The following is a 27,505-nucleotide window of genomic DNA, read 5'->3' on the forward strand; positions in this document are numbered from 1 at the left end:
CCAGTACACTACCTGACCGATTTTAAATTCTATAATCTACATGAATATAGCTGCCTTTACATTATTGATAGCTGGTTTCTAGCAGAGCTCAACTCTTCTGCACTTCTCCACAAGAGAGATTCTAATAAGTAGGCAGTGCTGTGCTGAGCTGTGTTTGTTGTCTGCTGCTGACCAATCAATGATGTGAAACTGACAATGCTGCTCTGTTGATGCCTATGGCAGAGGAAATAATCATACAGTCACTGCTAAAAGTTTTGGCACCCTTCAAATTGTTTCAGAAAATGAAGTATTTCTCCCAGAAAGTTATTGAAATTACACATGTTTTGTTATACACATGGTTATTTCCTTTGTGTGTATTGGAACAACACAAAATAAAAAATAAAAAAGACAAACTGGATATAATTTCACACTAAGGAAATAAACATGTGTATAACAAACACTTTCGGCCATGAATGCATATGTAGAGTGACATTTGCAGTTTGTTTCACATCACTGCTTTCTCAGCAACGGGCAATAAAGACAGCTTAGCTGTGAACTGCTTCATTGTTACTAGCTCCATTGTGGTGGAACGCAGGAGAGTTGAGCTCTGCTAGAAACCAGTTAACAATTATGTAAAAACACATCTATACTGATCAGACTGGATAATGTACAGGAGCAGAGAGCGCACAGAAACAAAAGTGAATTCTACACTTACTGTAGATTAGCTTGATGATACATAAAGAATTGAAGCTAGTTGGGAGCACACAAGAGAGGGGGGACTCTGCAACACTGAAGAGAAGTAGGGTGCTGCTGGGAAATGTAGTTTTAGCAGTGTAAGAATAGGGCCACCCATTCTGCTATGTGAAGTTGGATGCACAGAAGGGCAGATAGAGATGAAAAAAACACAAAGGTACTAGAAAGAAATATTGTGTTGGCCTTAGTCTGTATATTAACAATAAGTATGTGTCTACTGTGCGTTAGGAAAAATGATGCAGTCACAAGATCTCTTACCTGTGAGGGGTGTGAATCTACATAGTTCTCATTAAAAAAACCAACTGGTCTTCCTGTACTATCCTGAACAATGAGAAGAGACACTTCATTTTGTTTTTTTATTTTGCCTAGCCATTCTCCTTCTACATTATCATTGTAAGTCTGCTTTCTTTCCAGGAGGCACGCTGGTAACACTTTATGGCTTCGGGTTTAGTAATGACTCGACAGTAAAACTTGGTGGCAGTGAATGTGCCGTGGTCTTCGCCAATCTGAGTATGATCATTTGCCGCACCTCTGCGGTAAGTAAACGTTATGGACTTTACTTTATCAATATTAGTATTTTCTATTTACAAGTGATGTTTTTATTTTATTTTTGAATTGTTTTGTAGCTTATTTTCAAATTACATACCATTTTTGTTTTTCAAAAATGTGGTTACCCCTTTGTCAAATCACAATTTACAATGAAAGATTTAGGTTTCCTTCCTGTAAAGGAACTTCTTTTCAAATTTTCATTGTCCACATGAAGTTATCCCAGAAAAATCACCATAAACCCATACTGCAATCTAAGTTGTTTTTGATAAAACAAAAGGGGTATACGTCTTGGGGGTGAACTACAAATGATAAAATGTGTCCATATTGCATAAATAATGTCTTTTTTTTTTTCAGGGACAAGAGGGAAATGTGGATGTTGTTGTTTTTACAAATGGACTGAATGGGATCTTACAAGATGCCTTCAATTTTACCTCTTTTTTGGCACCAACCATCACTTATATTCACCCAAACACCAGTAGTGTCTTGGGTAATACAACCCTGACCATTTTAGGCTTTGACTTCCGAAATCAGTCAGCGGTCAGTGCTGTTCTTATTAAAAATGAGACGTGTCAACTTCTGGAGTGGACTCCGATTAATATAACATGTCTTCTCCCTGCACTTCCTCCTGGGAAGTACAACATCCTGGTACACATCGAAAATTGGGGATATGCAACTAGCAGGTATTTGTTTTTGGTTATTTGATGTCAATTTTGCAAGACTTTAGTCTGTGTCATTCTGACAAGTATGATTAACATGTTTGGAAAGAAAAACATTTCATCAGCTCAGTCTCATAATTGTAAGTAATCTGGGGTTGATAGGAGAACAGGAACAATACAGGAAAATCGTTCCTGTTAGTAAGTTTCCAATGAAGTAGTTGGTCAAGCACCCATAACAGTTTCTTAAAAATGGTGTTTTATTAAAAAAATTATTAAAAAACACACAAATCAGTGTATGGTACAAGAATGGACTAGAGGAAAGACATATTAGTCATGGAAGTAGTTATGCATTTCAAACTACAAGACACCTTCGTTCTTAGTCATAACTGATTGGTGTATCTAGGAAAAAACTAGGGACGTAAAAGATCATCCTGTAAATATGAGGAACAAGTGTGCTAAAATCCACAAATAGGCTGATAACATTTTTTAATGTTTAATCAAAAGTAAACAGAAAAGAAAGAAAAGAAATGAAAACTGTTACATACAGATTAAAAAATGGTGCAATAATTTCTCTTATAAACAACACGTTTTGGGGAACCAAGTCCCCTTTTTCAAGTTAAAAAGAAATAAAATTTGTACCTCTTTTTAGCTTGATACAAGTTTTATTTAAAGTTTTAGCTTGATAAAGGAGACTTGGTTCCCCCGAAACGCGTTGCTTATAAGAGAAATTATTACACCATTTTTTACCCTCTATGTAACAGTTTTTATTCATCTTTTCCATAGTCTTTTGTTTATGTTTAATTAAACATTAATAATTTTTACTTGGCTCTTTATGGATTTTAGCACCCTTATTTCCTATATTTATAGGGTGATCTTTTACATCCCAAGTTGTTTTCTTATATATAATAATTCCCCAGACACCTATGGACAATGGGAAACACGGCTGCGCTCCACAATTTTTACTAGGAATACACAACTACATATACGTACATCCAATACATTGATGAGTTATTGACTTGGTACATTTTTCCCTATATTGTAATACTTTCCGCAGCGCTGATTTCTATTTCTGTTCCTTTTTTGAGTGCCACGCTTATGACTGATTCTTGAAACGGGAAATTTGTGGTTAAAAAGTCACATTTGCCTAAATAATCCCATTAGTCTTGTTTGAAAAACATTATTAATAGAAAATGAGAAAAGAGTAAGTTAATAAGAAAAATGAAACACACAGCAAAAAAGAAAATATAATATACTAATAAATGAAAAAAAAAATGTTGTAAACATGATTGACAACCAAAAATATTTTCGTCTCAAAAGAGAGATATTATATGTAAAAGTGTATTTTCTGTACACAATATTTCTAGAGGAATTATATCAGTGTAGTGGTAACAATGCCGATATATAAAAAGAATGATAGCAATTGATTATAGATCAGAAGAGAAGAATGGGTAGTATTTGAGTATCGCCACTCGAGCATGGCTTCTTCAGGGGTTACTGTTGATAACGCCATCCTAGAATGGTGATAGGCGAGGGGAGAACATTCCCCAACATCGGTGTTTAGATGCAATTTTTCTTTCCTTCCTTTTTTCATTAATTTACCATTTTTTCCCTTTGTTTTTCCTTTGTATATAGTGTTTCTTTAAAATCATGCCATTTTTTTCTTGATTATAGCATATAGGGTATTTTCTTTGAGCATTTACCGTAGTTTATTTGTTTATTCCTTATATATATAGTTATCTCTTGTGCATTCGCAATCCTTTGACCTTTTTTGCTACCATATTAGAGTAATTGTTACCCAATCTTGGTTCCTATGGAGTATTACTATTATCCACCTCTGATTCAAAAAGGTGTGTTTGCATTATACTGTATATTGTACTTTCATTATTTATAGCACTTAGCGTATTTTAGCTTAGTGTTTGCTTCCTTATACATTTTTGCATATTATTTGTATGCTTTTTTGTGCTTGGGGAATATCCTGATCTATATTTCCATTGGACCAGGAGGTTGTATTCACTACCTTCGGGCAGGAGTCTTCTGCCGCATGATATTTTTTACGTTTTTTAATTGTTTTTAGATGTCTGATATTTTTGTTTGTCTTCAATTCATTCATTTTTTTCATTCATTGGATGTCCAGCTTTATATATATTCTACTTTATCCTTCTTGTGTCTTTTACAAAGTTAAAATATGTAATTGTTTAGGAACTTCATCTAAATATAAAATGGGAAAGTAAGGGCTGAACTTCAGTAATCTATCTATAAATGGTTTCTTGGCTCCTGTTGAGGAATTGCAGAATAAAGTGTCAAGTGTCTAGATGAGCCAAGATGATATCCTTACCATGGTAGAAATAACCTGTAATACATACAGCGGGGTCAAATAAGTATTTGATACACTGTTGATTTTGTAAGTTTTTCCACCTACAAAGAATGGAGAGATCTGTAATTTTTATCATAGGTACACTTCACCTGTGAGAGACAGAATCTAAAAATAAAAAACAGAAAATCACATTGTATGATTTTTACATAATTAATTTGCATTTTATTGCATGAAATAAGTATTTGATACAATAGAAAAACAGGACTTAATATTTAGTAGAGAAATCTTTGTTTGCAATTACAGAGGTCAGATGTTTCCTTTAATTCTTGAGCAAGTTTGCACACACTGTAGCTGGGATTTTGGCCCACTCCTCCATACAGATCTTCTCCAGATCTTTCAGGTTTCGGGGCTGTCGCTGGGCAACATTGAGTTTCCGCTCCATCCAAAGATTTTCTATTGGGTTCAAGTCTGGAGACTGCCTAGGCCACTCCAGGACCTTGAAATGCTTGGTGCGGAGCCACTCCTTAGTTGCCCTGGCTGTGTGTTTGGGTCATTGTCATGCTGGAAGACCCAGCCACGACCCATCTTCAATGCTCTTACTGAGGGAAGGAGGTTGTTTTACCAAAATCTCGCAATACATAACTCCATCCATCCTCCATTTCATACCATGCAGTCGTCCTGTCCCTTTTGCAGAAAAGTACCCCTAAAGTATGATGTTTCCCCCACCATGCTTCACAGTTGGGACAGTGTACTTGAGGTTGTACTCATCCTTCTTCTTCCTCCAAACACAGCGATTAGAGTTAATACCAAAAAGCTCTATTTTGGTCTCATCTGACCACATGACCTTCTCCCATGCCTCCTCTGGATCATCCAGATGGTCATTGGCAAACTTCAAACATCAAACGGGCCTGGACATGTGGTGGCGTGAGCAGGGGGACCTTGAGTGCTCTGCAGGATTTTAATCCATGATGGCGTAGTGTGTTACTAATGGTAATGTTTGAGACTGTGGTCCCAGCTCTCTTCAGGTCATTGACCAGGTCCTCCTGTGTAGTTCTGGGCTGATTCCGGACCTTTCTCATAATCATCCTTACCCCACGAGGCGAGATCTTCCATGGAGCCCCAGACCAAGGAAGCTTGACAGTCATCTTGTGTTTCTTCCATTTTCTAATAATTGTGCCAGCAGTTGTTGCCTCTTGCCCTGTAGCCCATCCCAGCCTTGTGCAGTTCTACAATTTTATCTTTGGTGTCCTTAGACAGCTCTTTGGTCTTGGCCATGGTGGAGAGGTTGGAATGTGATTTATTAAGTGTTTGGACAGGTGTCTTTTATACAGATAACGAGTCCAAACAGATACAATTAATACAGGTAATGAGTGCAGAGCAGGAGGGCTTCTTAAAGAAAAACTAACAGGTCTGTGAGAGCCAGAATTCTTGCTGGTTGGTAGGTGATCAAATGCTTATTTCATGCAATAAACTGAAATTTAATTATTTAAAAATCATACAATGTGATTTTCTGGATTTTATTTTTAGATTCTATATTTCACAGGTGAAGTGTACCTGACGCGCCCCCTGGGCCGTGTGTGCACGTGCGTGGGATACCCGGGGCCGGGTCTCTGGGGGTTGTAGTCTCCGTGGCGGTGACCCGGTCCCGTGGCTCAGGGTGGTCAAACCAGTGGCAGTCTTTATAGGGGTTTTGCAGTCAGGGTGTACCGCCGCTGCAAAGCAGTCCGCTGAGGCTGGTGTGGTGTGTGCAGCTAAAGATGGGATAACTCCCCACGGGAAGAGTATGGCCTCAGGGCAGGGAAGGTGGATGATGGGGGTGGTGGTGCACGGGCGTCCCAGCACTAGTAGTGCTGGTGCGGCGATGAAGCACAGAGACGTGGGGTTGCAGTTCAAGTTCTTTACTCACAGTTCTTTATATTCCAAGTCACTCCGCCGACAATGACTGCCCAAGCCGTGCTGCGTCCACCAGGTGCGGGGGCTCGGTCAACCCCCAGGCAATTCCAGAGTGTGGCACAGGACTCCCCACTAGAGATGAGCGTTGTTCTACTCGAACTGTTCGCCAATCTCAAATTCGAGCTGTTTTGGGCGGTGTTCGAGCCGGTCGGCGAACACGAACAATTTGAGAAAAATTCGGCTGTTCGAGGTTATGTTCGATAACTGTTCGTGCACCAAAATCATAACTGGATTTTTTCTCAGTAATGATGAAAATTAATGTTAATACGCAGTTTGAGTGTACAGCGGGGCGGGGGGAGGGGCAGGGGATGGATCTCTGCAGGAACAATGAAGATCTCCATTTTTTTTTCTCTTTCCCGCATTTGCAGTGGGGAGGTGCAATCTGTCAGCCTATCAGCAGCGCACACACGGAGCGAAGTGCTTTTTTTCACACAAGCAAGGGCATGTGTGATTGGCAGTGTATGTCACATGTCCTTGCCCTATAAGACCAAGCCATTTTCCCCGTCGCCACCATTTTCTCACTGCTGCAGCTGCGTGTTAGACGGCACCGCTGTTGCTGTGTGCGCTATACCTTGTTAATTTCAAGCCAATTTTCGCACAAATATACAGATAGCTTGGGAGTAGGGAATAGTTGTGATTGCAGTCCTTTTAAGGACTAGGTTACAGCATTTCCTACGACTTTTATCAAGCAGGTCTGTGCTCTTAAATAGATAGATTGTGGGAGTAAAGACTAATTGTAATTGGAGTCCTTTTCAGGACTAGGTTACATCAGTTCCTATCAGTTTTTGCCAGGCAGGTCTGTGCCAGTGCTGTGCAAGTTTTTTTCACAGCATTTGGCTGAATCTAGCAAAGCTAATCCTTTTTGGCCTATTGCAGAGTGTGTTAGTCAGTGGAGTAGCCTATCTGTGTTGCAAGATATACCACCTGTGTATAGAATACCAATTTTTTTACTGCACCTAGTGAAGTAAAATCTTTTGGGCATAGCATCATTCTATTAGTCCATCTATACTGACCTCCATCAGGTTGCAAACTGAATATAATTTTTTTCTGCATCTAGCTCTGAAAAAATATTTGGGCTTCTAGCAGTGTGTGGGACTTGGTCTATTAGTCCATCTATACTGACCTCCATCAGGTTGCAAATTAAAAATAATTTTTTTCTTCATTTAGCTCTGAAAAAATATTTGGGCTTCTAGCAGTGTGTGGGACTTGTTCTGTTAGTCCTTCTATACTGACCTCCAGCAGGTTGCAAATTGAATATAATTTTTTTCTGCATCTAGCTCTGAAAAAATATTTGGGCTTCTAGCGGTGTGTGGGACTTGGTCTATTAGTCCATCTATACTGACCTCCATCAGGTTGCAAATTAAAAATAATTTTTTTCTGCATCTAGCTCTGAAAAAATATTTGGGCTTCTAGCAGTGTGTGGGACTTGGTCTATTAGTCCATCTATACTGACCTCCATCAGGTTGCAAATTAAAAATAAATTTTTTCTTCATTTATCTCTGAAAAAATATTTGGGCTTCTAGCAGCGTGTGGGACTTGTTCTATTAGTCCATCTATACTGACCTCCATCAGGTTGCAAATTAAAAATAATTTTTTTCTGCATCTAGCTCTGAAAAAATATTTGGGCTTCTAGCAGTGTGTGGGACTTGGTCTATTAGTCCATCTATACTGACCTCCATCAGGTTGCAAATTAAAAATAATTTTTTTCTGCATCTAGCTCTGAAAAAATATTTGGGCTTCTAGCAGTGTGTGGGACTTGGTCTATTAGTCCATCTATACTGACCTCCATCAGGTTGCAAATTGAATAAAAAAATTTTCTGCATCTAGCTCTGAAAAAATATTTGGGCTTCTAGCAGTGTGTGGGACTTGTTCTATTAGTCCTTCAATACTGACCTCCAGCAGGTTGCAAATTGAATATAATTTTTTTCTGCATCTAGCTCTGAAAAAATATTTGGGCTTCTAGCGGTGTGTGGGACTTGGTCTATTAGTCCATCTATACTGACCTCCATCAGGTTGCAAATTAAAAATAATTTTTTTCTGCATCTAGCTCTGAAAAAATATTTGGGCTTCTAGCAGTGTGTGGGACTTGGTCTATTAGTCCATCTATACTGACCTCCATCAGGTTGCAAATTAAAAATAATTTTTTTCTGCATCTAGCTCTGAAAAAATATTTGGGCTTCTAGCAGTGTGTGGGACTTGGTCTATTAGTCCATCTATACTGACCTCCATCAGGTTGCAAATTGAATAAAAAAATTTTCTGCATCTAGCTCTGAAAAAATATTTGGGCTTCTAGCGGTGTGTGGGACTTGGTCTATTAGTCCATCTATACTGACCTCCATCAGGTTGCAAATTAAAAATAATTTTTTTCTGCATCTAGCTCTGAAAAAATATTTGGGCTTCTAGCAGTGTGTGGGACTTGGTCTATTAGTCCATCTATACTGACCTCCATCAGGTTGCAAATTAAAAATAATTTTTTTCTTCATTTAGCTCTGAAAAAATATTTGGGCTTCTAGCAGTGTGTGGGACTTGGTCTATTAGTCCATCTATACTGACCTCCAGCAGGTTGCAAATTGAATATAATTTTTTTCTGCATCTAGCTCTGAAAAAATATTTGGGCTTCTAGCGGTGTGTGGGACTTGGTCTATTAGTCCATCTATACTGACCTCCATCAGGTTGCAAATTAAAAATAATTTTTTTCTGCATCTAGCTCTGAAAAAATATTTGGGCTTCTAGCAGTGTGTGGGACTTGGTCTATTAGTCCATCTATACTGACCTCCATCAGGTTGCAAATTGAATAAAAAAAATTTCTGCATCTAGCTCTGAAAAAATATTTGGGCTTCTAGCGGTGTGTGGGACTTGGTCTATTAGTCCATCTATACTGACCTCCATCAGGTTGCAAATTAAAAATAATTTTTTTCTGCATCTAACCCAGCCAATAGTTTTGGCCTAATACCACAGTTTGGCCACTCAGCTCTGCTCGGTTACCATCCATTGTTTTTTTGTGCAAACAACTCCAGAGTTGTGAATTAGTTAACCACCAAAATGAGTGGAAAAAGGCCTGCTGCTGGTGGAAAGGGGAATAGGCGTGTTGGGAAGGGGAAAAAAGGTTGTGTCCGTGGGGTAGGTGCAGAAGAAAGACCATCTTCCAGCCAAACTAAAATGTCTACTTCTTTTAGCGGACAATGTGATAAGATCCCTTTCTTACGGCCACGCCAATCGCTACAAATTCCAGATGAGGCACAAAAACAGCAGGTGCTTCAAAGGATATCAAGTGCTCCTTTAAGTGGGCTCTCCTCCACATCAACTTCAACATCACAAATACTCCAGTCCTCAAAGGTGTCACCCAAATCGCACTTGCTTCCTCACAGCTCCCAAATCTCCAGCTGCCCGTCTGAGTATGAGGTAGAACAGATGGTTGAGTCTGCAGAGCTGTTTACTCATACTATAGCCTGGGAATCAGAGGTCGACTCCAGCGCTTCTGTGAATCCAGACGAGGAAATGATCTGCACTGATGCCCAGAATCTTTATGAGTCGGATCCAGGACCAGACGCAGAAGGTTCTGACCATAATGTAGACCCTCATTCCCAAACTGTAACTCCTGTTGGTGGAGACAATGAGGAAGACGATGATAAGACTCAAATACCTGATTGGAGCGACAACTTTAGTTTTTTGTCAGGGCAGGAACAGGTTGGCTCTGAGGACGACGGGTGTGATAACGCACAGGGTGATGATGATGAGGTCGGAGATCCCACTTACTGTCAACCCACAGTCAGCCAAGAGATGAGGTCAGCAGAGGAGGTGGAGGAAGATGCTAGTGACGACGAGGTCAGGTTGCGCCTTCCTGGACAGAGACGTAGTACTGGAAGCACGTCAACAACTGCATCCTCAAACACAACTCTGCCTCTCACCACAAGTCGTGGTGGCTCTTCAGGTCGCATGGGTGCTAAGCCTTGCATTGCCTGGGCATTTTTTCAGATCGATAAAGATGACCCAACTCGTGTTATCTGTAACATTTGTCAGCAAAAGCTAAGTAGAGGCCAAAAAATACATAGTTTGAGTACTTCATGCATGAACCGGCACATGGACATGAAGCATAAGTTGCAGTGGGAAGCTCAGTGTGCTACAATGCGGCCTAGCCGGCCGGGCCAACCACCGTCTGCCATATCTTGTGCATCCGCGGCCTCTTCATCCTCTGTGACTGGGGGGACAGCAGTCACACCTGTTTTGGGGCGCAGACCTGCCACCTCTTTACCCGCAACAGCCAGCGTGATTGGCAGGTCATCATTTTCTTTGGAGGTGGTAACACCAGCTGGTCTTGAGCGCTGTCCGACATCGATAGCACCACCTTTGGATCAAGGCAACCTAACATGTCCGCCTGCATCTTCCTCACAGACCGGCAGTTTGCCGGGGACACCCTTATCAACCCCGTCTAAGCACAATAGCCAGCCCTCGGTCCCTCAGATGTGGACAAGTAAAAGACCATTTCCTCCTAGCCATGAGAAAGCTAAGAGGTTGAATTTCACCATCTGCAAGCTCTTGGCTACAGAAATGCTGCCTTTCCGCCTGGTGGACACAGAGGATTTTCGAGACCTTATGTCCGTCGCAGTGCCCCAGTACCAGATGCCCAGTCGGCACTACTTCTCAAAGAAAGGTGTGCCTGCGCTCCACCAGCATGTCGCACACAACATCACCGCTTCTTTGAGAAACTCTGTGTGTGACAGGGTGCATTTCACCACAGACACTTGGACGAGTAGGCATGGACAGGGGCGTTACATGTCGCTGACTGGGCACTGGGTAACTATGGTGACAGCAGGACAAGGGGCTGCTGTCCAAGTCTTGCCGTCCCCACGAGTTGTGCGTCAATCCTCTTTATGTCAAAGTTCCTCCACTGCTTCTGCCTCCTCAACCTCCTCTCGGTCTTCCACCTGCACCCAAAGCCTGTCTGGTCATGCCACAAGCTTTCTAACTGCGCAGAAGGGATCCTGCACACCTCCTTACTATGCTGGCAGTAGGGCTCAACGTCATCAGGCGGATTTTACATTGAAATGTCTGGGAAATGTGAGTCACACAGCTGAGGAGTTGTGGTCAGCTCTGGAGAACCAATTTCATGAATGGTTGTCTCCACTGGACCTGAAACCAGGGAAGGCCGTGTGCGACAATGCTGCAAACCTGGGTGCGGCCCTTCGCCGGGGCAATGTCACACACGTGCCTTGTATGGCTCACGTGTTGAACCTGGTTGTCCAGCAATTTTTAGCCCACTATCCCAGACTAGATGGCCTTCTGCAGAGGGCACGGTCGCTGTGTGCTCACTTACGCCGTTCGCATCCCGCAGCTCAGCGACTTACATCTCTACAGAAGTCGTTGGGCCTGCCACTTCACCGGCTAAAATGCGATGTGCCTACCCGGTGGAATTCAACTCTGCACATGTTGCAGCGACTGTGGCAGCACCGACAAGCCCTGGTGCAATACGTTCTGACGTATAGCCTGGGCCAACGAGATTCAGAGGTGGGGCAAATCACGCTGGAGGAGTGGTCTCAGATCAGGGACCTATGCACCCTTCTGCACAGTTTTGAAATGGCGACGAAGATGTTTAGTGCTGACGATGCCATTATCAGCATGACTATTCCGGTGATTTACATGCTGGAGCACATGTTAAACAGAATTCGGAGTCAGGTGGTGGCACAAGAGGAGGTGGAGGAAGTAGAGGAGGAGGAGTTGTATGCGGAAGGGCTAACATCTGCAAGGTCCAGACGGTCGGCAGCACCAAGGCGGCAGGCATGTGAGGGTGGGGGAGATGATTTTACCAGGGCGCATGGTAGCAGCCAAACTAGTGAGGAAGGTGCAGGAGCCCAGGAAGAAGTGGAGGACGAACTGATGGAAGACTCATCAGATGAGGGAGACCTTGATCACATTTCTGTTGTGCGAGGTTGGGGGGAGAGGACAGAGGAAGGAAGCATGATTGTTACCTCGCCACCAACACAACAGGGACTTGGTGCTCCTGGATGCGCAACACACATGAGTGCCTTCTTGCTGCACTACCTGCAACATGACCCTCGAATTGTGAGAATTAGAAATAATCCTGACTACTGGGTTGCCACACTGTTAGATCCCCGGTACAAAAGTAAATTTGCAGAAATTATTCCTGCCATAGAAAGGGATGCACGCATGCAGGAGTATCAGCAGAGACTGTTGCAGAATCTTACATGTGCTTTTCCACAAAATACCAGTGGTGCACGTAGTGAATCTCACAGTTCCAACTTGCCAACCGTGGGACCGTCAAAGTGTTCAGCACTCAAACCGTAACAGAACCACAGTATCTGCTGGTAACATCAATTTTGCGGAATCATTTCACCACTTTTTTAGCCCATCCTTTGCAAGGCCACAGGAGACAAGAAGTCTGACACATAGTCAACGCCTAGAGACGATGGTACAGGAGTATCTCCAAGTAAACATTGAAGCCACGACTGTGTCACTGGACCCTTGCTCTTTTTGGGCTTCCAATCTGGATAAATGGCCGGAGCTAGCCACTTACGCCTTGGAGATCTTGTCATGCCCCGCAGCCAGCGTTCTGTCTGAACATGTGTTCAGCGCTGCTGGTGGTGTGCTGACAGATAAGCGCACGCGGCTCTCCACTGATAATGTAGACAGACTCACGTTCATAAAGATGAACAAATCATGGATCCGAAACGACTTTTCTACCCCTGTGTCATCCTGGGGAGAGTAAAAGCTTGATGATTGGTTAAAATCACCCTACCAACCGTTTTAAGCTTTCAAATTACTAATCATGTTTATCTGTATCTTGACTGGAAAATAATTTGGGCTTTGTAGCAGTGTGCAGCACTGATCCTATTAGGCAATCTATAATAAGCTTCACCAGATTTAAAATTAAAAATAATTTTTAGCTGCATCTAGCCCGGAAAATAATTTTGGGGCTCCGAGATGCGCAAGACACATAAGTGCCTTCTTGCTGCACTACCTGCAGCATGACCCTCATATTGTCAGAATTCGAAGTAATCATGACTACTGGGTTGCCACACTCTTAGATCCCCCAAACTTTTCGATCAACCTTTTCATTTTAATAAAGACCAAAAAAATGGTCATTTTTGAAATTATAAGCATTAGCAGGTTGTTAGAAACTGAAATCAAACAGTTTTCAACTCAAAACTTTATTCTAGGTGATGTTACATTTTCACATAGGACCCCTTGTTCGAAAGGAGCTTCTGAACTCTCTCGTCCATTGAATTTGTCAGGTTTTGGATGGTTTCTGCTTCAATTGTTTTGCATGAGGACAGAATACCCTCCCAGAGCTGTTGCTTAGATGTGAACTGCCTCCCGCCATCATAGACACTCCTTTTAATGATGCTCCAAAGGTTCTGAATGGGGTAGAGGTCAGGGGAGCATGGGGGTCACACCATAAGTTTGTCCCCTTTTATGCCCATATCAGCCAGAGATGCAGATGTTTTATGTGCAGCATGAGATGGTGCATTATCATGCAGAAAAATGATCTTGCTGTGAAATACACGGTTCTTCTTCTTGAACCATGGCAGGAAGTGCTGTTTGAGAAAATCCACATACATTATGGAGTTCATCTTTAGCGCCTTCAGGGATCCTAAAGGGGCCGACAATCTCTCTCCCCATGATTCCAGCCCAAAACATTACTCCACCTCCTCCTTGTTGGCGCTGTAGCCGTGTTTGCGTGGGGTGTCCATCAACCAGCCATCCTCCACTCCATTCATCTGGACCATCGAGCGCTGCACGGCACTCATCCGTGAACAAAACAGTTTTGAAATCAGTCTTCATGTAATGTTTGGCCCACTGGAGCCGTTTCTGCTTGTGTGAAGTGGATAGAGGAGGTCGACAGGATGGCGTATGCACAGCTGCAAACCTCTGAAGGACCCTGCATCTTGTTGTTCGGGGGACGTTGGAGGCACAAGCAGCTTCAAAAACTTGTCTGCTGCTATGACAAGGCTTTTTTGCCGCTGCTCTTTCAACCTGACGTAATTGCCTGTAGGAAAGAGTCCTCAATTTGCCCTTATCAGCACGCACACGTGTGTACTGTGAATCAGCTACATACTTCTTGATTGCCAAGACACTTCATCCTGATCATCGCACAATGTTGATTGTAGTCATGCCTTGACCTAAACACTCCACAATTTGTTGCTTCTCAGCAGCCGACACATCCTTTTTCTTTCCCATTTTGGCAGAAAATGTAGGCTGCTTAATAATGTGAGAGAGCCTTCTTAAGTAGTCTTGCCTTTCATTGGACACACCTGCCAAACTAATTAGCACAGGTGTCTGCAATTGCTTACAGTGATATAAAGAGCCCTGACACACATCACCATCAATGAGTTTAACTGACAAACAAACAAATTCTTCCCTTATCACTCCTAAACACTTTTTGCATAATAATTTGGAACGCGGTGTACATGTGCTTTTCCTCAAAACACCAGTGGTTCACGTAGTGAATCTTACAGTTCTAACTTGCCAACCGTGGTCTGTATGGAATTGTTCAATAAAGGGCCCAAAATTAAGATAACATAGATGGGAGAGGTCTCTATGAATAGGAATTCCTAAGTATTTGATACCCTGTGAGGGCCAGGCAAAGGGAAAGTTGGACTGGATGGAATCCTATATGGATTTAGGGAGGGAGACATCGAGGGCCTCAGACTTCGCTGCATTGATTTTAAAATTTTACCATGTAACAAAGTGATCTATTTCAGCCATAACAGCAGGGATGGATATATGTGATTGAGTGATATATACTAGGACATCATCAGCAAATAGAGAGCACTTGTACTCGGTGCCTCCCACCTCAATCCACCTAATATTGGGGTTATGGCGAATTGATGAGAGCAGGTGCTCCGTCACTAGGATGTATAAGAGAGGGGACAGAGGACATCCCTGCCTTGTCCCATTGGTGATTGTGAAAGGTGATGAAAATGTTCTGACGCACCCCCTGGGCCTTGGGACACCCGGAGCCGGACCCTTTTTGGTGGATGCTGGTGGTTGTAGTCTTCGTGGCGGTGATCCGGTTCCGTGGCTCAGGGCGGTCAAACCAGTGGCGGAACTATTTATGTGGTTTTGATGTTTAAATGTCCGACTACGCCACCCGTGGATTGCGGTCAGAGTGAACCGCCGCTACAGGGCAGACCGCTAAGGCTGGTGTTGTGGGTGCAGCAGAGCGTAGCATAACTCCCCACGGGAGGAGTATAGCCTCAGGGCAGTGTATGCGGAGGATGGGGGTGATGGTGCAGGGCAGCAGCAGTAACGACACGGAGTCAGTGATGCAGTTCAGGGCCTTTACTCACAGTTCTTATTATCCAGACCACGTCTGCAGGTAACGGCTGCCCACGTCGTACTGTGCTCACCAGGTGAGGGGCTCAGACAACTCCCAGATAACTTTGGAGCGCTTCACAGGACCCCCTTTGTGTGTCCTTTGTCTGGCCTTTCTTACCAACACTTCTGTCCGGCTGCCTCGGGCCTCCTCTTGGTAAACTTGGCGCCAGTTTCCCTGACCCTATGTGGTGCCTTCCTAGCGGGTGGAGCAAGGGGCTGCGCCACATAAAATGTCAGAGCCTCCGGTTTCTAGCTGAGGGTCGTTTCCTGCCTCCACTAGTTCGGGGACCGGTCTCCCCCTTTGGCCTGACCCCTCCACGCAGGTGGATTCGGGCGTGCTGTGGCGACTCGCCCGTCCGCACCCCTGGGATCCCTTCATTCCTCGTTCCTGGAGCCTTCTCCGCTCCTCTTCCTTCCTTCTCCCTCTTGCAGGCCTGGGCCTCTGTTACTAGGCCCGCCTCCGGAGCAGAGCTCATGCAGAGCCCCTGCTCCCTGCCACTTCTGCTCAGACTTCTCTGCACTGAACTAAGATGGTGCCCACCTTTTATACTCCCTTCTCAATGCACCCAGGAACTGCTTCCTCCCTGCTCCTGCACTGCAGGGTTCCCCTTCCTCAGTGTTCCCTCCCCCCACTCCAGCCAGGGACAGGGACTGTCGTGCCCATCTCAGGGGCATATTGGTCGCCCTGCCCCACGGCAATGTGGTGTAATGCATGCAGGTGTCGGGTCCTGATCCACACTCCATCCTTATCTGAGAGTGAGATATCACACCTCTGGGTGAGGTGCAATACGTCTGTAGCAACCGAGCCCTCGGTGCTACAGTTCCATTTATCTTCAGCCTAGGTGACGTATTGTGATACAGGGCCGTGATTTTGGCTATAAAAGGGTCCCCTAGACCCCTACCCCAAGCTTTTTAAGAGAATCATATATGGCGTGCCAGGAGACTCTATGGAATGCTTTCTCAGCATCCAACGAGAGTATCTACTTACAAATTTTTAACTGCATCTAGCCCAGGAAATACTTTGTGCCTAGTAGCAGTGTCTGCTAGTCAGCGGATTATCCCGGCTGTTAAGCAAGCTACACCACCTGTAGTTTGGACACTTAATTTTTTCAAAGGAAATGCTTCGGGACCACGGGATACTCAGTGAAGAGCATCAGGAGGCACCCCAAGGCATAGGGGCTGGGACTGGCACTAGGATGCCTTGCGGTGGACAGCCGAGCTCGATCCTTATAAAAGCTTTTTAACTGCAGCAGCTTTAGTGGACGCTACTGGAGCTGGAATTTCGCGGCTGCTGGCATGAGACTTGCCCTCCAATAGATCCTTGTAAATGGATTTAAAGTGTATTCATTCAAATTAGAGGGACAATTTAAATTAAAAAGCTTAGAGCTGCCTCCACCACAGGGGGGCTCTCTCGACCCACCAGCGGACAGGCACCAGTATTGGGAGAGGGGGGCTGGCCGTCAGGGTTCACCGCGGCTCTGGCACAAACCCGGCGACACGGAGGTGGCACGGGCAGGAGCGGACTGGCCGTCTCGGCTTCTCACTTTTTGGATTTTAGAAGGGCATGACATGCCTATATCTGTGTCTCCCCCTCCTTTTACTCCTCCACCTCTTTTCTTTTCGCATGACTATATGTACTTGTCACTTTTCCATGTGTTAGTTGTGTCTTCTGAGCAGTTTGTCAGCTTTTGGACACCTTTGAAGGTGTTTTCTATGTGTTTCTATGTGTTTTTGTTTGCCTGCCATTGGTTTTAACGGTGTTCGAAGGTGTTCGACGAACAGTTCGACGAACAGTTCGGCGAACACACGGGTGTTCGACGAACCGAACCGAACTCGAACACTACGGGGGTGGCTCAACACTACTCCCCACCAGTGACACTACGTCTGTCCAGCTCCCGACCTCCGGTTCTTGGTTAAGGATTAGTCGCCTCTACCAACTTGGGATCCGGTACCCTGTTCTGCCAACCCGTCACCCGCAATCTCCTGGGTCCTTAGGGTTCCTTCTGCCTTCGTGTCTCTGGGCGTCTCTTGGTGTTCTGTTCCTTCTTACTTTCCTTTCTGTTTCTTTCTGTTTCCGTTCCTTTCCTCTGCCTCGTGGAGCTGGGCCCAGACTGAGCCACAGCTCCCTGTCAGCCCTCTCTGGCTGAACTCCTCTTCTCCTCACTCCTCTGACTGTACTGACCTTCTTCTCCCAGAACTAAGATGGTGCCCACCTTTTATACCTCCCTCTCTGTGTATGAGCCCAGGTGACTTGCAACTAATGGGCTCCTACCTATGCCCAGAAACCCTCCCCTCCTGCTCCTACATCACTGGGTTTTCCTCCCCCCTCCCCACTCCAGCCAAGGACAGATTCTGTCATGCCTGCATTACTGTCTAATGGGAGCACCGTTGAGCTGTCTCCCGGAAATGGGGTGTGTGTGATGCATGCAGCTAAACGAGCTCTGGTCCTCACTCCATCCTTACCCGGAAGTGGAATATCACACCTCTGGCAGAGGTGCAATACCCCTGTAGTGGCTGAACCCTCGAGGCGCTACATTCCCCCCTGGTAAACCACAGCACGTTCTCGGGTTGGAAAAGAGCAAAGACAATTTAAAACGTACAAAATTTTAGAATGCATTCGCATATAAGACAATAACTATTAGCCCATCCCTTTATGGGAGACACTTTTCTCTTTTAACGAATATTACATGACTTTCTTCGCACACATAAAATACTATAAAACTTCTTTTAGCAGCATATAAAACATCATTATAAAACATCTTTAAGTAAACATATTCTTGGGTACTGGCCGCGGTGCAACTTGCGACCAGGTGTTCACCCTTCTTAAAGGTGCAACAGTCCAGTAAATTCGTCCTGAGGTAGACATTGCAGTCTTTTTATAAAACCAGTAGGGGGCACTTTAGGAAGCGCAACTATTTACAAGATGGCCGCTCTCAGTCCTCGGCCAGGTAGGGAGGGGGATGGCTGTTCTCAGTCCCCAGCCAGATTAGGGAAAAGGGATGGCTGTTCTCAGTCCCCAGCCAGATAAGGGGTATACGGGATGTGGCAACTTTTCAAACTGGTAACAGTCCCACAACAGTTCTTGTACAGTGACGGGTAACTATTTACATTTGTGTGCTGCCACTTTTCAGTAGCGGTGTCCTCCTTGAGCACCTTCTTCCGGGTAGTCTTCAGGCCCGTCCGGACCCTCTTGACTTTCTCCATAATTGTATTGGAGCTCCTCCTCTGTGAGCCGGTGGACGTGGAGGGCATACAATCCCTTTGCGCCCTTGTGCCGGGTGTAGGTGACCACGTCACCAGGGTACAGGTCACGTCCGTGATGTCCCTCTGGCAGGTGACTCTCGACGTTCCTCCTTCTCACGAAGACGTCGTTCGTGGCCTCCGGGTCTCTAATGAAGCCCCAGCCGTGCTCCAGCTGAAACTTTACTACGGTCCCGGTGGCTCGGGGACCGCGGGCGGCTTGGGGATTCTGACGAGCTCTCCGCTTCTGTTCTGCGCTCCGGGCTTGGAGTCGCTCCTCCCTGACACGCCTCTCCCGCCGCTCTCTCTCAAAGGTCACCAGCTGCTGACGGCAGGACTCCAGGCGACGGGCTGCGTCCGCCCGGGTTTCCTGGGTGAACCCCATTAGGTTTTCACCAGTGGGGTCCCACTCGAACTGGACATCCTGTAGCGAGGGCTGGGTGACTTCCACAGGCTCCGGAGCAGGTATCAGGGGCTCGCGCGGGGGTTGAACTCTCCATGGGCGGCCGCTGGTCAGCTCGGCCGGCCACACCAGGGGCAGTCCATCCGGGCCGGTGTGCTGGGCGAATAGATCCGCGCCCAGGGATAGTATAGCAGGGGGCCCCGGTTGGGGAGCAGTGCCCGGGGGCACTCGGCCTTGCGACCAGGCAGGTGGTCTTCCGATCGTGCCCGGGAGTGGCGCAGTCGAGGAAGGGGGCGCTCGTGAGGCAGTCACGCCTGGGTGCACTAGGCTTTGCGACCCGGCCTGTGACGTCTCTCTCTTTACTGCGCCCGGGGTTAAAGGGTGCGGGGCGTAGCCGCGGCTCTTGCCGTCTGAGGCCTAGACGGTGGCTGCGGAGGCATGGCGACAGGTGGGGTCCCCGGGGCTTCGGATCCCGCAGCGGGAGGCGGGGGCAGGCTTGCGGCCTCAGAGCTTGGCGTGTTGATGTCCCCGTTACCTGCCTCGGTCTCTGTGGCCTCCTCCGCGGCGTCGTCCCCGGACTCCGGTCCACCTTCACCGCTCTCGGAGGCAGGCGTGCTGCTCGGCGGTGGTAGCGCCCCCTGCGGTCGGATCACGGCTTGCCGGGCCAACTCCTCCTTCCACCCGGCGATCACGTCCCGCTGTGCCCGGACCATCCTCCCGTTCAGGTCTTCTAGTGCTGCTCGCGCACGCTCCGGGTCTCTGGCGAGCTGTGCCAGCAACTCTGCCAAGCTGCATGGCGGTTGAGCCTGCAGCAGGCTACGGGCCAGGGTGCTGGTGGGATTCGTCGCTCCTTCCATTCCCGGGTGCGGCCTGTCCTGACTGATCCACTAGTAGTGCTGGTGCGGCGATGAAGCACAGAGACGTGGAGTTGCAGTTCAAGTTCTTTACTCACAGTTCTTTATATTCCAAGTCACTCCGCCGACAATGACTGCCCAAGCCGTGCTGCGTCCACCATGTGCGGGGGCTCGGTCAACCCCCAGGCAATTCCAGAGTGTGGCACAGGACTCCCTTCTATTCCTTTCTCTGGCCGTGCCCCACCAGTGACACTACGTCTGTCCAGCTCCCGCGGACCTTCTCTTGGGAGGGCTTCGTGCTCAGCTCCCTGACCCTATGTGGTGTGCCTTTCTAGTGGGTGTAGCGAGGGGTCGCACCAAGATATGATCACGACCTCCGGTTCTTGGTTAAGGATTAGTCGCCTCTACCAACTTGGGATCCGGTACCCTGTTCTGCCAACCCGTCACCCGCAATCTCCTGGGTCCTTAGGGTTCCTTCTGCCTTCGTGTCTCTGGGCCTCTCTTGGTGTTCTGTTCCTTCTTACTTTCCTTTCTGTTTCCGTTCCTTTCCTCTGGCTCTGGCCTTCACTCTAGGCCTGCCTCGTGGAGCTGGGCCCAGACTGAGCCACAGCTCCCTGTCAGCCCTCTCTGGCTGAACTCCTCTTCTCCTCACTCCTCTGACTGAACTGACCTTCTTCTCCCAGAACTAAGATGGTGCCCACCTTTTATACCTCCCTCTCTGTGTATGAGCCCAGGTGACTTGCAACCAATGGGCTCCTACCTATGCCCAGAAACCGTCCCCTCCTACTCCTACATCACGGGGTTTTCCTCCCTCCTCCCCACTCCAGCCAGGGACAGATTCTGTCGTGCCTGCATTACTGTCTAATGGGAGCACCGTTGAGCTGTCCCCCGGAAATGGGGTGTGTGTGATGCATGCAGCTAAACGAGCCCTGGTCCACACTCCATCCTTACCCGGGAGTGGAATATCACACCTCTGGCAGAGGTGCAATACCCCTGTAGCGGCCGAACCCTCGGGGCGCCACATACCTACAATAAAAATTACAGACCTCTTTACTTTGTAGGTGGGAAAACTTGCAAAATCAGCAGTGTATCAAATACTTATTTTCCACACTGTATTTACTATCCTTTATATGTCCTGGCGCTTTTATTACTAAAATGTGTAGCTTTGCATCCACCCAGGTACATACATTTTAAGGTATTTAATGCCTGACACTATAGGTCTTAGAGGAGGAGGAAATACTAATTTGTGAGTTTTGGGAAAACCATTAAAGGTTAGATGAACGGGATGTTCAGGACACATAAATTCAGCCTGTTTGGTAGTGAGAAATCCTACGAAGAGTCCACCTTTGAGAGATGTTGATGCATTATTTTGGATGTCATATACGGGATCGTCATTAAATAGTTTATATATGGTGTCATCTGTTAGGATTTGATATACCAATTTCACATAAAGTCCATCATCTAAGACTATCACCGATCCCTCTTTATCAGAGTCTTGAATATTGGTATTTTAGTTTTTAAGTACCTGTTGTATTGCAGATCTTTCAGAATTATTTACATTGGAATGATGTCGGTTTGACAACTTATGTAGCTTCTGCGATCTCCATTGAATTAGATAAAAATCTGTGTTCTGCACAGTGTGTTGTTCGTTAAAAGTCAGGACGCTAAATTCCTTGGCTGCAGTTTCATTAAAAGTTTTGTTCTCAGTTTGGGTGGTGGTGTTATCGTGAATAAAATGTTACATTACTGTGATCTTCCATTTACATGGACCAACCGGCGGCACTAACTGACCGCCAATCAGTAAACCTGTACCTGCACCGTTTACACAGGCAGTAAACAATGTGCACAGAGCCGTCTGGAAGAGATTGCTCGGTGCACAAAGACTGCCAACTGCCATATTGCTCGGCAGTATGAGTCTTGTTTACACTGGTCATCACATTTTTCATTCTCTGTTTTCTGGTCTTTATCATATTCCAGAAAGTTGCGTTTCAATTTGCGTTCTTTAATTCGAAGTGTAACTTGGAGTGGGGCGGTAGCCGTAGGTGAGGCACTTGTCTTCAGTGCCCCGACACGTTACATGAAAGTGTGGGTCCTGGCTGACTGTGTGGACTTGTGCTGTGAGGGCAAGGCCAGCTCCAGGTTTTTGTGGGCCCTGGGAGAAAGAGTTTCAGTGGGCCCCTAACACATACCACGGCAGAGAAATATAGATACAGTACAAGGCCAAAGATACATGAGTGATATCTATTGTAAATTCTACAATAGCTCAGAAACCGGCAAATCCTCGCAGCGCACAGTGAGACTGGACAATATAGTCCTCCATACAGTATTAAGGGCACCACTAAATCCTCCATACAGTATTGTGGGTCCCATATTATGCTCCATACAGAATACTGGCCCCCATATAACGCTCCATACAGGATACTGGCCCCCATATAACGCTCCATACAGAATACTGGCCCCCATCTAATGCTCCATTCAGAATACTGGTCCCCATATAATGCTCCATACAGGATACTGGTCCCCATATAACACTCCATACAGAATACTGGTCCCCATATAACGCTCTATACTGAATACTGGCCCCCCCATATAATGCCTCATGCAGGCTGTGCCCCTACATAATGCCCCATGCAGGCTGTGCCCCCATATAAAGCCCCATGCAGGCTGTGCCCCCATATAATGCCCCATGCAGGTTGAGCCCCCATATAATGCCCCATGCAGGCTGAGCCCCCATATAATGCCCCATGCAGGCTGGGCCCCCATATAATGCCCCATGCAGGCTGTGCCCCTATATGATGCCCCATGCCGGCTGGGCCCCCATATAATGCCCCATGCAGGCTGGGCCTCCATATAATGCCCCATGCAGGCTGTGCCTCCATATAATGCCCCATGCAGGCTGTGCCCCTATATAATGCCCCATGCAGGCTGTGCCCCCATATAATGCCCCATGCAGGCTGGGCCTCCATATAATGCCCCATGCCTCCATACATAAAAAAAAAATAAAGAAATCAAATACTCACCTCACCTGTTTCCGCTGCTCTGCTCCGGACTCCTCAACCGTGTCGCCGTCTTCCCGCTCTCTGCGCTGCCTGTGATGGCTCAGCAGAGGGCGCGGTGGAAAGACGTCATCGCATCCTCTGACCTGAGACGTCACAGTCAGGAGCCGCGGAGGATACAGGACCTGCTGCGGAGTCACCGGGAGAGGTAAGTATTGTGCCGGGCCCCTGAGCAAGCGGGAGGGGGCCCAGTCGGGCACGCTGGCATCGGACTCCTCTGCTCACTGGCCCCATAGCGAGAGGCCCCCCCACCTGCTCAGCACTCCCCACCTGCTCAGCGCGCCAGCACTTGCCCGGGTGCGCCGGGTGCTGACGCCGGGCCTGTGTGAGGGCCTTACATCTGTGCAGGCCACATGTAACCAATATTGCTGGTTTGCCAGGACCAGATTTTTCACAGTTCAATGTGGGAGACCACCATTCAAAATAAACTGTTTATTGAAAGGTAACTTGATAAGGTTTATATACAGAGTTTAGCGGGTGCAAAATCTTGTGAACATTTCTTTTACAGTATGAAGCATTTTTCCACACAGTACCTTTCGTCTGTAGTATGCCCCAGGGCTTTCAAGGCACACAGTTTCTCCCTACTTCACCACAACCCAGCTTTAATGCTACAGTCCTGATTAAAAAGTCTCCGTTACTTGCTCAGAGGTTCCGCGTCCTATTTCTTCCACTACTGACACCCTGGATCTCCTACTCGGGACACTTCATTAGTATCAGTCTCTCAGTCCTGCTAAGGCGTGTTACCTTCTGCACTACAATCTCAAGGTCTCGTGGCTAGGCGTCCTCTCCTAGGACCCAACTCCAGAAGGCCACTGTCTCTTTTGTCACTTTTCCTCAGGATCTCGCTATCCCTGCTCACTTTGCACTCCAGATCCTATCTGCATTCCTAGCAGGAAGCAGTCACTCTGTCTAACACTAGCTCCAAATGGGCTAGTCCCAAATATTAACTCCAAAATGTCCCAACAGACACACCACACATAGCTAACGCATTACATTACTTATCTTATAACACTGCACACTGATGGGATATATACAAAAGATGCAAGATATTATTCCCATTACAACACACTGACACGATTGGTGTCTTTAGGGGTAGGAACGCAAGAGCAATTGTCCACCATCCTTACATAATGATGGAGTTTTCTAGCTTATTTGGGTTAACTTGTAATTTTGCCTCAATATATCGTGGAGAGACACAAGAAGCGCATGTCGTCTAATAGAGCATTCAACATTGTAGTATCAGCAGGCATAACTAGTTGATACCATAAAAGATAATTAGCAAGCAACAGCAAAATCACAAACTGCACCAAATGCTACAGACATGAATGAGGTTTAGAATCATGTTTTTTTTTTGCTTTCTGAGTTTTTAATACTCTTATGGTTGAGCTCGACCATATATTACTTAGTCAACCATTCACTTCCCAGCTGCAATGAAATTCTTGGTCATCTGCAATTTTCCATTTTTGACACCAGCTAATCATTGGGGGGCTAGGCAGTTAGGATTTATAATGATGTAATATTTACTCACTGTGGCAGCCAGAAGGCAGTCGCTGTATGTAAATGTTCCCGTACGCTTTAAGCACACGGATGTATTATGGCTCTTCACTTTTTGTTTGTCCATACAGTACCTCTGGATTCCTTTGATTTATAATGGAGCTAATTACGGAAATATTTTCCTTTTTAGAGCCTATGGCTCCGTAGTACACGTGCCACCTTATAGTCCCTGTCCACATGAATTCAGTTTGTACGGGGAAATATACTGCAGATAGCAAGAAGCTTTGTTTTTAGTGCTTCTGGTCAGTCAATTTGGACTGCAACAACTTTTCAAGCTAATGAATAACTTTTACATGTACTTTTATGGAGGGGTGGCAGCACATTGGATGATACTGCTGCCATCAAACAAAGGGCGTGTGGGTCTGACTGTAAACCAAGTCAGCATATGCAGTGGGGGAAATAAGTATTTGATCCCTTGCTGTTTTTGTAAGTTTGCCCACTGACAAAGACAGGAACAGTCTATAATTTTAAGGGTAGGTTAATTTTAACAATGAGAGATAGAATATCCCCCCAAAAATCAAGAAAATCGCATTGTATAAATTAGATAAATTTATTTGCATTTTGCAGTGAGAAATAAGTATTTGATCCCTCTGGTAAACAACACTTAATACTTGGCAGCAAAACCCTTGTTGGCAAGCACAGCAGTCAGACGTTTTTGCAGTTAATGATGAGGGTTGTGCACATGTCAGGAGGAATTTTGGTCCACTCCTCTTTGCAGATCATCTGTAAATCATTCAAATTTTGAGACTGTTGCTTGGCAACTCGGAGCTTCAACTCCTTCCATAAGTTTTCAATTGGATTAAAGTCTGGAGACTGGCTAGACCACACCATGACCTTACTATGCTTCTTTTTGAGTCCCTCCTTTGTTGCCTTGGCTGTATGTTTTGGGTCATTGTCTTGCTGGAAGACCCAGCCACGACCCATCTTTAATGCTCTTACTGAAGGAAGGAGGTTGTGGAAAGGAGGTTGTTGGCCAAAATCTTGCGATACATGACCCCATCCATGTTCCCTTCAGTACAGTGCAATCGTCAGGTCCCCTTTGCAGAAAAGCACCCCCAAAGTATAATGTTTGAACTCATCCTTCTTTTTCCTCCAAACAAGGCGAGTTGAGTTAATGCCAAAGAGCTCAATTTTTGTCTCATCTGATCACAGCACCTTCTCACAATAACTCACAGAATCATCCAGGTGTTCATTGGTAAACTTCAGACGAGCCTGCACATGTACCTTCTTGAGGAGGGGGACCTTGCGGGCACTGCAGGATTTTAAACCTTTAAGGCGTAATGTGTTACCAATGGTTTTCTTGGTGACTGTGGTCCCAGCTGCCTTGAGATCATTAACAAGTTGCCCCCGTGTAGTTTTAGGCTAATCTCTCACCTTCCTCATGATCAAGGATACCCCACGAGGTGAGATTTTGCCCCAGATCGATGTCGATTGACAGTCATTTTGTATTTCTTCCATTTTCTTACTATTGCACCAACAGTTGTCTCCTTCTCACAGAGCATCTTACTTATGGTTTTGCAGCCCATTCCAGTTTTGTCCCTGACATCCTTAGAAAGCTCTTTGGTCTTGCCCATGTTGTAGAGGTTAGAGTCTGACTGATTAATTGAGTCTGTGGACAAAAGTCTTTTATACAGGTGACTATGTAAGACAGCTGCCTTTAATGCAGGTAACAAGTTGATTAGGAGCGTCTAACTAGTCTGTAGGAACCTGAACTCATAATGGTTTGTAGGGGATCAAATACTTATTTCTCACTGCAAAATCCCCCCAAAATTATCTAATTTATACAATGTGATTTTCTTGATTTTTTTTTGGATATTCTATCTCTTAATGTTAAAATTAACCTACCCTTAAAACTATAGACTGTTCATGTCTTTAGCAGTGGGCAAACTTACAAAAACAGCAAGGGATCAAATACTTATTTCCCCAACTGTACATGGAGTTTATATATTTTTACAAAAGCTATCTTTGTTTTCCCATAAAAACTAACAATTTTTTCGTATCCCACTACTACTGAACCTACAGAAACAGCGCCACCCTTCTCTATTGGCTATGTTTAGTATTACAGCTCATCCTTATTCAATATACAATTGTGAATAGGATACGTCCAAGTGATCAGTAGACTTTTTACAGTTTGTCTCCATGTTGTTGCAGAAATGACACTGACGCCTCAGTGGAATATATTCTGGAAGTGAATAGCATCTCCCCACAATATGGATCCCTATACGGAGGTTCCCGAGTCACACTGACAGGTTATGGGTTCAGTCTTGTCCCAAGTGATAACCAAGTACAAATAGGTACAATATTATTTCTTCAGCAGTTTTTTTTTATCATATCTCTTCCTGGGAACACTGGGATGGTCCCATTACAACTTCCACCGAGGTTGTCCTCCAGCTTTTCTAGACTTCTGACCCATCAACTTGTCTGGTTTTGCAGCACTTCTTCTTATATGATATGGCTGGGACTTGATGGTTTTACAATTTATAAAAGCATTGTGATGAATATATTTTTTATGTTCCAGGCTCCCTCCCATGCAACATCTCCACTAGTTCAGCTGACGAATTAATTTGTGTGATACAAAGTCCAGGCACAGTGTATAATGTAACCAATGACGGAAAAGACTCGGGTAAGTACAATGTCCAGTACAGCCATGCAAAACATCACCATAAGGTTAAGGCTGCGTGCCCACTTTGCGTTTTTCAAGCCGTTTTGATGGGGAATTTCCGCAGCGGAAACACTTTAAAAACGCTTGGTAAAACGTGCCCCATGGTCCCCAATGATAATAAGCAATTTCTTTGCGGAAAAATCCGTAGCAATGTTCATTATTTGTGCGTTTCCGCATGTGGATTTGACTTCCCACT

At 45.6% G+C, this 27,505-nt stretch overlaps 1 protein-coding gene across 2 annotated transcripts in view; it reads left to right on the forward strand.

Annotated features, from left to right (window-relative positions):
• PKHD1L1 (PKHD1 like 1) overlaps positions 1-27,505 on the forward strand; it is a 378,989-nt gene that overhangs the window by 220,589 nt on the left and 130,895 nt on the right. For both annotated transcript variants that reach the window (XM_073679777.1, XM_073679778.1), the window contains exons 31-34: positions 1,147-1,268; positions 1,636-1,961; positions 26,799-26,941; positions 27,166-27,270. In XM_073679777.1, the coding sequence (XP_073535878.1) occupies positions 1,147-1,268; positions 1,636-1,961; positions 26,799-26,941; positions 27,166-27,270 (696 nt within the window). The remainder of the gene's footprint in view (positions 1-1,146; positions 1,269-1,635; positions 1,962-26,798; positions 26,942-27,165; positions 27,271-27,505) is intronic.

Source organism: Phyllobates terribilis, unplaced genomic scaffold, assembly GCF_046119375.1.
Source record: "Phyllobates terribilis strain yellow unplaced genomic scaffold, ASM4611937v1 Scaffold_4__5_contigs__length_816908805, whole genome shotgun sequence".
NCBI lineage: Eukaryota > Metazoa > Chordata > Amphibia > Anura > Dendrobatidae > Phyllobates > Phyllobates terribilis.